Here is a 12,151-nt window from a genome sequence, read left to right as displayed (position 1 = left end):
TTGTTTACATGGTAAAGGACCATTCCATGAGTCAGCAAAAACCAAAAGCCATGTAGACAAAATACATTAGAGGACACAGCCCAACCGAACCAGTTGTTGTGCAGGTGTTGAGACAGACATAATAACTTTGAACAGTACTTAACAGTTTATCCTATCAATACATCTTCATTTGCACATTGAACATGTTGATGCATTGTGCACCAAGACTTTAAGGGGCATTAACATAATTTGTCTGGGTTAAATTGTGTTTATTAAAAGTTAAAATTAATTATTACCATGAACGATAATGTTAAGCCCTCCACCACCTTGACAAAATGGAGGTCGATCCGGGTGAAGTCTGGCACAGCTTGAAAAAGATATTAGCTTGAAGATAATTAGCAAAACTACAATTTGGGGGGAAAATCCAACTAATCATTGGCACCAGTTTCTGCTTTGCATGGACAAAGCACTAGCAGATATACTTAATATTCAGCTATGACCCACCCCAACCACCCATTGAAAGAGGGTTGGGGGAGATTAGATAACTTGTGCAAATATTGATTTTTCTTACAGCGTTATTATTGTTGTCAATGTACTTGGGGTAAAACCTTTCAAAATTGTGAACTTTGAATAAAATTCAAAATTGTGAACTTTGAATAAAATTCAAAATTGTGAACTTTGAATAAAATTCAAAATAGAGAATATGGCCAGTAATTTTAATTTCCTGTTCATTTTTTGCACTTGAGTTAATTTCTCAGACAAAATTGGATGTAGTTATGAAAGTTAATAGTCATGTTCAAGTGACCATGAGAAGTGGGTCACAGTGGCCTACTTTTGATATTCCAGTGATAATATAAACTGTTACAATTAGCTTCATATCTAAGGCCTCTTGTGCTAATACATTCATGAAATAATTGGTGGATTTTTTTCTCAAACAGATACCCACACTACTAAACAAAGGTCATAGTAACCCAATTTCAGATAGACATTATATATTTGACATCAGGTAATACACTGCATTCTTCACAATTCTGACTTCATTTTCAGCATTAAAGATAGCTTTATATGCTTAATATTCACAAAAGTACAATCAGTGTTTGTTTGACCTTGTTTTTATTTGCTTTTATGACATTATTATTGTTATTTATGTTATTGCCATATATATATATATATAATGAGAAATAACACCTGACAAATAGCATCATAAAGTCATGCATGACAACCAAGGCATCCAGATTTATTTCAAAAATTAATTAATTGTACCAGACACCATTTTGCAGTTTGAACAAAAAAATACATATTTTGATCATATGATAAATGGAATCTTACATTTGTGCTCATTTCAAATGAAGTTTATAAACCCATGGTATAATTGCAAGATTTTCCTTGCCATGGCTATGATATTGTTCTACTCATTTCATATTTTCACTTGAAATGAGTACTCGGATGTAGAATCTTCTGTTTCTTCATTTCATAGTCTGATAATAATCCAAGAAATGAGACCTAAGATTCAAAGCAGTTATTGAAATCCGTTGGGAAATTTCAAAAGAGAATTTGATAGAGAATATTTTCCAACAAAGTGATTATATCCATTCTAATGTATAAGTAATTATCGTCAGGGGAATTTGTTTTTGTCATTCCGTTTATTTGCTGATAATAGCAGTTAAATTCAGCTGCAACTCTGATAATAGCAGTCCATTATAAATCACAGTGGTATCAAGCATGCAGTGTGGATGACAGTGAAAAATCAACAACCTGTTTAACGTTTTTAGGACACTGGCATACAATAACATATGCCATATATATTTACTTTTAAGTAGGGTCCAACTCTGAACTGCAGACACAGATATGTTGTGGCATAAGGCAATGACAGATCTGGATCTATGCAGTTTGTTTGTAGTAATAAGTAAAATAAACAACACAGACCCTGATCTGATGGTACATTATGCAGTGGCCGATAAGGGTCTGTATTGTTTGCAGGTAGATCCATCTTATAAGCAATTACATAGAGCAGTGCTGTCAAACCTTTTTGACACTATGGGCCACTGAAAAAACGTTTTCTTGAAGCCGAGGGCCGCAGCAGAAAACTGAAAAGCAATGACGATATAACTGCTCAAGCTCTGGCGAGCCATTTAAAATCGCCTGTGGGCCGCAGGTTGGACAGCACTGACATAGAGTCTATTGCTCTGAAAAGTTTTGGTCATAACCCTTTGGCCGTGTCAGATTCATTGTTAGGATTGCCATGCATATCTCTTGTGTCTTTTCATTGTTTGCCTGTGTAGAAATTTCTCTTGTGTCTTTTCATTTGTATGCCTGTGTAGAAATTTCTAGTGTCTTTTCGTTGTGTGCCTGTGTAGAAATTTCTCTTGTCTTTACACTGTATGCTTGTGTAGAAATCTCTTGTCATTGCATTGCATGGAAATTTTTTTTGTGTCTTTACATTGTATGCCTGTGTAGAAATCTCTTATGTCTTTAAATTGTATGCCTGTGTAGAATTTTCTCTTGTATTTTTACATTGTATGCCTGTGTAGAATTCTCACTTGTCTTTACACCATATGCCAGTGTAGAAATTTCTCATGTCTTTACATTGTATGCCTGTGTAGAAATCTCTTATGTCTTTAAATTGTATGCCTTTGTAGAATTTTCTCTTGTACTTTTACATTGTATGCCCATGTAGAATTTTCACTTGTGTCTTTACACCAGATGCCAGTGTAGAAATTTCTCTTATGTCTTTTCATTATATGCTTGTGTAGAAATTTCTTTTGTGTTTTTACATTGTATACCTGTACGTAAATCTCTCTTGTGTCTTTACACCATGTGCTTGTGTAGAAATTTCTCAGTATTAGCAGAAAATGCCTCTGTATTGAAGTTGTATGAATTTAATGCAGTTGTACACATTTGTCCTATTGACCTCCCCTTGTGCACAGATTCAAAATATGAGTCAATCTCGTGCCTGAGTAATGCATGTTATAATGCCAAGGGTATCAGTGATGATTTATAAACTTTTAATAATTGAGTTCAAATAATCAATTTTATTATTTACCCACTAAATGATTGATACCTCTATGTCCTAACTGATCTTCATTCCTAATTCAGTGTCCCACACTCAGACCAGAACAATTCAAGTTTTACGTCCCACACTCAGACCAAAACAATTCAGGTGTTTTTACATCCCACACTCAGACCAAAACAATTCAGGTGTTTTTACAGACATTTGCATGTCAGTATCCTTCAAAAGCATTACATAAAACATTGATAAATCACTTTGTTTTGAATTCCATTTTTACTGAATCACACAAATTATTTGGAAAGTGTAAAAGTGGGGGTTTGTAACAAGTCCAAAACTGTATTTGTACCGAGTCAGGTAAAGAACTACTTTCATATGGTGTATGAATACATCTTAGCCTAAGTACCTTAATGTATTTCAATGCGATATCAAACTAGTTCCCTCTGACAACTTGGAACAAAATGACTGTGAAGATGTAATTGTTTTCAGTGTATAAATTAGAACAGTAGAAATACATTTACACCAAGACTAATTGAATAAAATGTCATTATCACTTCTTTATGGCAGTTGGTAGTGATTACGAATAAATCTTGTAAATTTATTGAGATTTTTTTGGTGTAAAATAATGAACACTGTTATTATATCCTAGTAATTTTGGTTCTATTTTAAGATTAATCTTGGTTGATTTTAAACAAGTACAGTTTTAGATAAGTTGATAACTTGATCTAAAATATTTTATGAAGCATACAAGTAAAAACTATTATGCTCTTTTATCCTCTTTTATGAATAATTTGTAATGTTTGTAATCGTTTAAAAAAAATAATTTAGGATTACTTTCATGAATATTTGTTAATATTTACAGTTAGAATAATTTGTAATGTTTACAGTTAGAATAATTTGTAATATTTACAGTTAGAATAATTGTAATGTTTACAATTAAAAAAGCCATTGGTTTTAATATTTCATTCAGTAGCTTCAAAACAGGTACAATTTCAGACTGTTTCAAGTTTTATTTGTAATAGACAAGTAAAAACTGTTATGCCTTGTTTTTCATTTTGTTTTGAATAATTTATAATACTTGATGAAAGCAATGTCATTATACATTAGAGAATGTTGCTTTGAGACAGATACACTTTCATGTCAATTTAAAATTTTGTTTTAAGATTTACATGCAAAATGCCATTAAGATTGTCATGTCATTTTCCTTAGCTTTATGGTATAATTCTTAATACTACTTACAAAATTATCTGCTAGTTATGTTCATTATATTTACGGAATTCAGTTGTAATATGTTTTTTATGCATAAGTTTGATATTTTTATTTTAAAAAATAGATCTTTTCATATTTTCCCAGGAATCTGTGATGCTGAACCAGTGTCCCCAGCAAAAAGGGTCCCAGACACTCATGAACTTTGCCGAAGACTTGAAGAAAAGATACTTCATCTCTCCAAAATGGGCAACACCCTACAGAAAGAAAACAAAGGTACAAATGCCTACTATTTCTTAGTGACCAGTCTGAAACAGAATGTATCATCTTAGTGACCAGTCTGAAACAGAATGTACCATCTTAGTGACCTGTCTGAAACAGAATGTACCATCTTAGTGACCAGTCTGAAACAGAATGTACCATCTTAGTGACCAGTCTTGAACAGAATGTACCATCTTAGTGACCAGTCTGAAACAGAATGTACCATCTTAGTGACCAGTCTGAAACAAAATGTACCATCTTAGTGACCAGTCTGAAACAAAATGTACCATCATTAACCCCAATATCCAGATATTAATTACTTTTAGACTGTCTGGATAATCCAGGTACCAATACAAATTATAAATTTTCCAAAAACATTTGTCCAGAAAATTAATACCTTTCATATCACAAGTGTGTTGCTGTGATGTCCATGCCAACAATGTTGATGGTTGACAACATGATCTGTGTAGGTAAAATAGGTTACATTATATCTTTGCTTGCAAGTAAAGAACAGCTGCTTGTTAGCTATTTTGTTTTGGGTCTAACACCATTTTTCAGTGCATGATAGCTATGTATGGCAGCCAGTAATATTTGGTGGAGGACAAACATGGTAAAACCCTCGTAAGAACCACTGACCCACGGGAAGCTACTGGCAAGCTTTATTACATGCACACATTGGCCAAGTTTGAGACTTGAACCCCTTGAACAGAGGTGAGATGACAGTGATTGGTAAAGGCAAACGCTTTAGACCACTGGGCCACCTGGGACATTAGACCACTGGGCCACCTGGGGTCCCTAGTTCTACTTTGTAAAGAGATGTTTAGTATTTATCTCATTCATTGTTTCATTTCGGGTGTTGTTTTTTCTGTTCATTGTGTACATTTACTGCCATTGCTTATAGTGGTAAGTCTCTCTAGAAACCTGTGTTTGAACATTATCAATAATTGATATTGTTTCCTAATGTAAAGATTGTTTTGACAACAAAATACACAATTAAAATAACATAGAGTACATCATATTATTGTACCTATGAAAAATTGAAAGATAGTCCATGTTTTTCTTCAAAAATGCATAAAGAGATTCTGGCATTACATATCAAATATGGCAAAATGTGTAGACTGGTTCAGGAATTTAATTGTTGATTAACATTACTTGCACAGAACTTGTATTGTCAGTGTAAAGTCGAAAATGATTATGACCAAATATGGTAAAACATGTAGACTGGTTTAGGAATTTAATTGTGGTTTACCATTATATATCCAGTACTTGTATTATGAGTGTAAACCCTAAACTGTCCAAATTGACGTTATGAACTACAAAGGCAAATCTACAGTTGAATAAAACTGAAACTACAAGAATTTGCAAAACTTGCATTTCTGAGATATTGACCGCTACATCACAGATAAATGTAAACCATATTTTTTGCAAGAAAAGGGAAAACAAAGATAAGACCCTGTTTATATGTTTAAAGACTATAATTTACACAATCCACTTTAATGGGAATATAAATTGTCTAGATCAAGTCCTCAGGTTTGAAGCTTTCAAACCTTTCTTCATCATCAATATTGGAGCATCACAGAGTGATTCTCATGTGCATTTTTACTGAATAAATGCTACTCTCTTTCAGTAAATGCTACTCTCTTTCAGTAAATGCTTAGCTAATACCACACAAGTTGAAACTTGACCTCACCATGTTGGTGTACATGAGTAAATCATGCCAGACATAAACAATCCAGTCTACTACTTGGATGAAGAGGGTATCCACTGGGATGTGTCCTTACCCTTTTTTTTCAGAAAGCTTCTGCATCTCATCTTGCATGTAAGACAGACAGACAGACAGAAGAACATCTTATTGGCATAATCATCAAGAAGCTGCCCATGAAATGAGTCCAATACAAGCAGTAAGGGCATTCTCTATGAAATGAGTCCAACACAAGCAGTAATGGCATTCTCCATGAAATGAGTCCAACACAAGCAGTAAGGGCATTCTCCATGAAATGAGTCCAACACAAGCAGTAAGGGCATTCTCCATGAAATGAGTCCAACACAAGCAGTAAGGGCATTTTCCATGAAATGAGTCCAACACAAGCAGTATGGGCATTCTCCATGAAATGAGCCAACACAAGCAGTAAGGGCATTCTCCATGAAATGAATCCAATACAAGCAGTAAGGGCATTCTCCATGAAATGAGTCCAACACAAGCAGTAAGGGCATTCTCCATGAAATGAGTCCAACACAAGCAGTATGGGCATTCTCCATGAAATGAGCCAACACAAGCAGTAAGGGCATTCTCAATGAAATGAGTCCAACACAAGCAGTAAGGGCATTCTCTTAATGCGCCTTCTCCATATTTCTGTTTGGTACAGTTCCATAAGGTCCTTGTTCATCCAGCCTTTCTTTTAAACTTGGACACTCAAACCGTTAGGATATTTCAACTCAAGGGATTTTTTATCTAAAAGATGATGGGGGGGGACGCATGTGGGGAGAAGATTGACACTGCTGTACTTGCCAAAGCCACAGCTAAGTGTCACTTTTCTCCACCTGTGGATGGAACTCAGACCTCTCATGTCTCCACTTCTATATTCCCTATGAGTTTCTTAGGGAGCTTTTGAGAAACTGAAGTGCTAGACCTAAGTGAGAGTTCATTTTTCTTAGAAAACTTGTGACCCCATCCTTGTGAGGCCATAAAGTTTGAACAATCTTCTTTGATTAGTGTCAGATCATAGTTTTGCATCATTTTTATTGTTATAGGAAATGGTGATCTCACATGTTTAGAATCCATACCATACTTTCTCGTTCTCTTTCCACCAGATAGCTCAGTGGGGTCACAATACCAGGTACCTTACAAGTTTGCTGAATAGACAGAGAAAATATCTATATTTGTCCAGTAATGGGGGATGCTTTTGAAAACTATACTTTAAAGCAGTTGGTCTTGTGCCAACCAACATTACCTCCTTCATAATCTCACTTTATTGATATTGTCCTTATATTTTTCCGGTTTGTGTTAACATCCACAATTTTTGGTGATTTTCCGATTACAAATATCCTGGGTATAGTATAAGTGTCAATTTCTGAAGGATTTACAGGAATGGCAATGTCACATTCAAGCACTGGGGCTTTTCTTGATTGACCCAGTTAGTGGGATTTTTTGCCACTTTTTGGTCAATCAAACGAGGGCTTAGCTGGTGCCAGAACATAGACTTCTCTCAAAAGTATTGGCAGAACATAGACTTGTCTTGAAGGGATTGGCAGAACATGAACTTCTTTCATAGGGATTGGCAGAACATAGACTTCTCACTAAGGGAATGCAGAACATAGACTTCTCTCTAAGGGAGTGGCACAACATAGACTTGGCTCAAAATGAATGGCAGAACATGGACTTCTCACTAAGGGAATGGCAGAACATAGACTTGTCTCAAAGGGAATGGCAGAACATAGACTTCTCCCGAAGGGGTTGGCAGAACATAGACTTCTCTCAAAAGGATTGGCAGAACATAGACTTGTCTTGAAGCGATTGGCAGAACATGAACTTCTCTCAAAAGGATTGGCAGAACATGGACTTCTCTCCAAGGGATTGGCAGAATATAGATTTCTCCCTTGAAAAATGGCAGAATATAGACTTCTCCCTTGGGAAATGGCAGAACATAGACTTCTCTCGAAGGGAATGGCAGAACATAGACTTTCTCTAAGGGAGTGGCACAACATAGAATTCTCATGAAGGGATTGGCAGAATATAGATTTCTCCCTGGGAGTGGCAGAAAGAACTTGTAGTGCATTAGTCATGATATATATATATATATATATATATATATATATATATATATATATATATATATATATATATATATAAAAGCTGGTTGATACTTGAGTAATAAATTGCATGCTGTCTCTATACTGTACTGAGCAAGAGTGAGTTTATCCTTAACTATATTTCAAACCAATAAATATACAGAGGATGGGAATATCTACCTACTGTTATAACAACATTGCTTAAATAAAGTTTATTAACACTAATTTATAGACAGTTATAATTAATTAATTACATGTAGTAACTTGTTAATGCTTTCATTTGATAGTACTCAAAATTTGTCCAATTTAATGCACACTGCTGCTGTGTCTCCCTTTGTTTGATCTCCAATGGTAAAAATAAAAGAAAGCCTGCAATCACATCTTGGTTCTATGTAATACCGATGACCAATAGTTTTACAGTTATCAAAATAATTTTCTTATCGTTAACTTTAACAAGCTTTGCACCTGGCTTTATTAGCGAACTGCTTGATCACAAGTCATGGAGCATGTCAGCTGGGGTTTTTTCTGCAAATTGACAACACCTGCAGGGGCTCCAACAACAACAACAACAAGAACACCTGCAGTTAATTCTTGATGATAATTAGGTTGATCAAGCAGTTTCACAGCCTCAAGTTTTAATCCTCCTTTTTTAGAACAGGTTAACCTTTAGCATACATTCCAACTTGAATTTGTTTATTTTACTTTTTATTGATATTTTTAATATTCGTTTGATTTAAAATTATTATATATTTTAATAATATGGTGTATGGAAATTTGGATTGTCCCATTATTTAGGTAATAACTGTAGCAAATCTGCTTGCCTTTCCTGTGTAATCATGGCTCCACCCATTTCCAACATCTGCAGAGATCAGCCCCGACTTTAGGAGTGGATTAAAACACTTACGCTGCTCTTTGTATCTTAAGACAAGTAACCATAATATTTCACAGTTTGAAGTTTAGTGTCTCCAAAAAATAAAAAGATTTAAATGTTTTTTAACTTTAATATCTAATTGTTAGTATTTGTAACTTTTAATAAGGATTTCTTCCTATTTCAAGGATATTTCACAAAATCAATAAAAGAAATTGGGGTTACAAATTAGTAATTATTTTCACACAGAGTATACGTCTAATTAAAAAGAATAAAAGTTTTATTATTACACCCGCACACTTATCTGGATGCCTTGGGTGACCAACTGTTCTCAGGCACTTGCCTTTATGGATCACTCACATCTCACCCTGGGTGGCCAAGTGTTCTCAGGCACTTGTCTTTATAGATCATTCACATCTCATCCTGGGTGGCCAATTGTTCTCAGGCACTTGCCTTTATGTATCATTCACAACTCACCCTGGGTGGCCAAGTGTTTTCAAGCACTTGCCTTTATGGATCATTAACATCTCACCATGGGTTAGCCAAGTTTTCTCAGGCTCTCGCCTATATGGATCATTCACATCTCACCCTGGGTTGGCCCAGTGTTCGCAGGCACTCGCCTTTATGGATCATTCACATTTCACTCTGGGTGGCCAAGTGTTCTCATGCACTTTCCTTTATGGATCATTCAAATTTCATCTCATTCTGCGTGAGTTTGAGTCTTGGCTCGTCCAACATGGATATGTGAGAAGCATGCCAATAGTTTCCCTTTTACTAAGTATACTGGCCATCAGGTCCAGCCTGTCATGTAAATGGTGTTAAACCTCACCAAGCCAAACCAAACCTTTGTACTAACCATGCATATCAAGGAATTCTTTTCATTGATTTAATGATAGCAAATACAGTATGATACTATCATTCAGATGAAAACATTTCTGTTCCCATAAAAAGATATTTGTTAAGTTTGATTTAAATTGGTATCTTATTATAAGTAGATCTGACAGGTGCCCACATAGTGACCTAAGTGGTTAGAGCATCCACTTCGGATGTGGGGGGTCATGGGTTCAAACTCTGGCCAAGTCATACCAAAGAGTTATAAAAATGATAATAGCAGCTGCATCACTTGCTGCTCAGCATTAGGAGTTGCCTACTATGGACTTGATTGTACATGATACGGACCAAAGTGCATAATAGGGACCAGACCATGCATAATATGGGAATAGAATGTGCATAATAGGGACTTGACTGTGCATGATAGGGACTAGAATGTGCATAGTAGGGACTGAACCATGCATAATTGGGACTATATCGTATTAATTTATTTTCTTCAGATATGGCTGATATTATCAAGGATCAGGGGAAGAAGCTGAAGAAGGTCAAGGAAACTGAGAAGAAATTTAGGAAACCAACAAGATGATGTCAGCTAGAGAACACAGAAACTTAGGATGTCAGACTGTATATTGATGATGTCAGCTAGAGAACACAGATTTCTAATGTCAAACTGTATATAGATACTGTCAACTAGAGAACTTAGAGACTTAGGATGTCAGACTGTATATTGATGATGTCAGCTAGATAACATAAAGAGTTCTGATGTCAAACTGTATATAGATACTGTCAGCTAGAGAACATAGACTTAGGATGTCAGACTGTATATTGATGATGTCAGCTAGATAACATTGGGACTTCTGATGTAACACTGTATATTGTTGATGTCACTGTATATTGGTGATGTCAGATAGATAACATAGGAATGTATGATGTAAAACTGTACATTGCTGATGTAAAGTAGATAACAGAAGGAATTTTTTTATGTCAGACTTTAAATTGTTAATGTCAGCATAGTATGAAACTTATAACATCTTGTTATATTGTATCACTATCCTGATGTGAGACATACATTGATATTAACCTATGGTCATTTCAGGTTTTTATGTCATGAAATTTGAAATAGTAGGGTCATTTGTCCACTTTTTGATATTTTGGTACAGGTATGTTATGGTTCAAGGTATTCTTATATAGAGGTGTTAACTTGCTGATCTCAGACTTTTGATGTATTATCATTCATGAATCAGACTCCAAGATTCCACAGAAATTTTTATGGCCAGCATACAAAGATAACACTTAATAGTCATGATTAAGAATACACATTATGGAAAAAAAATGCATTTGTTTTAAGTTTCCTTAAAAACATGTAAAATGTATGTCAATAAAAAATCCACTGGTTTAGAAGTCTTATCTACTAATTATACTGGTTCCGTCACATGATACCATTATGTAAAAACTGCCCTGTGTCATATCCAGCAGGGATAATAGCTTTAGAAGGGAACCCTAATTAGAGTTATGTTGAGGTATGTAAGGAACCCAAATCTGAGTTATAATGACATCAGGATGAGAACCCTAATTAGAGTTATGTTGAGGTATGTAAGGAACCCAAATCTGAGTTATAATGACATCAGTATGAGAACCCTAATTAGAGTTATGGTGAGGTATGTAAGGAACCCAAATCTGAGTTATAATGACATCAGGATGAGAACCCTAATTAGAGTTATGGTGAGGTATGTAAGGAACCCAAATCTGAGTTATAATGACATCAATATGAGAACCTTAATTAGAGTTATGTTGAGGTATGTAAGGAACCCAAATCTGAGTTATAATGACATCAGGATGAGAACCCTAATTAGAGTTATGGTGAGGTATGTAAGGAACCCAAATCTGAGTTATAATGACATCAGGATGAGAACCCTAATTAGAGTTATGGTGAGGTATCTAAGGAACCCAAATCTGAGTTATAATGACATCAGGATGAGAACCCTAATTAGAGTTATGGTGAGGTATCTAAGGAACCCAAATCTGAGTTATAATGACATCAGGATGAGAACCCTAATTATAGTTATGGTGAGGTATGTAAGGAACCCAAATCTGAGTTATAATGACATCAATATGAGAACCTTAATTAGAGCTTTAATGGGGTCAATACAGAAATCTTAATTTATGTTGTGGTCATTATGGAAACCCTAATTAGAGTTATTGTGTGGTCA

The 12,151-nt window shown here is 35.0% G+C and overlaps 1 protein-coding gene across 6 annotated transcripts in view; it reads left to right on the top strand.

The window, feature by feature from the left end:
- Window positions 1–11,336, top strand: part of LOC149800249 (uncharacterized) — a 192,272-nt gene extending 180,936 nt beyond the window's left edge. For all 6 annotated transcript variants that reach the window (XM_089959827.1, XM_089959825.1, XM_089959826.1 and 3 more), the window contains 2 exons: window positions 4,340–4,468; window positions 10,442–11,336. In XM_089959827.1, the coding sequence (XP_089815953.1) occupies window positions 4,340–4,468; window positions 10,442–10,527 (215 nt within the window). In that variant the 3' untranslated portion in view covers window positions 10,528–11,336. The remainder of the gene's footprint in view (window positions 1–4,339; window positions 4,469–10,441) is intronic.
- The last annotated feature ends 815 nt before the right edge of the window (window positions 11,337–12,151 follow it).

This window comes from Sinohyriopsis cumingii, chromosome 5, assembly GCF_028554795.1.
Source record: "Sinohyriopsis cumingii isolate HCF-2022 chromosome 5, ASM2855479v2, whole genome shotgun sequence".
Classification (NCBI taxonomy): Eukaryota; Metazoa; Mollusca; class Bivalvia; order Unionida; family Unionidae; genus Sinohyriopsis; species Sinohyriopsis cumingii.
The sequence above is the reverse complement of the archived record's forward strand: the minus strand, read 5'-3'. Positions and strand labels throughout refer to the sequence as shown.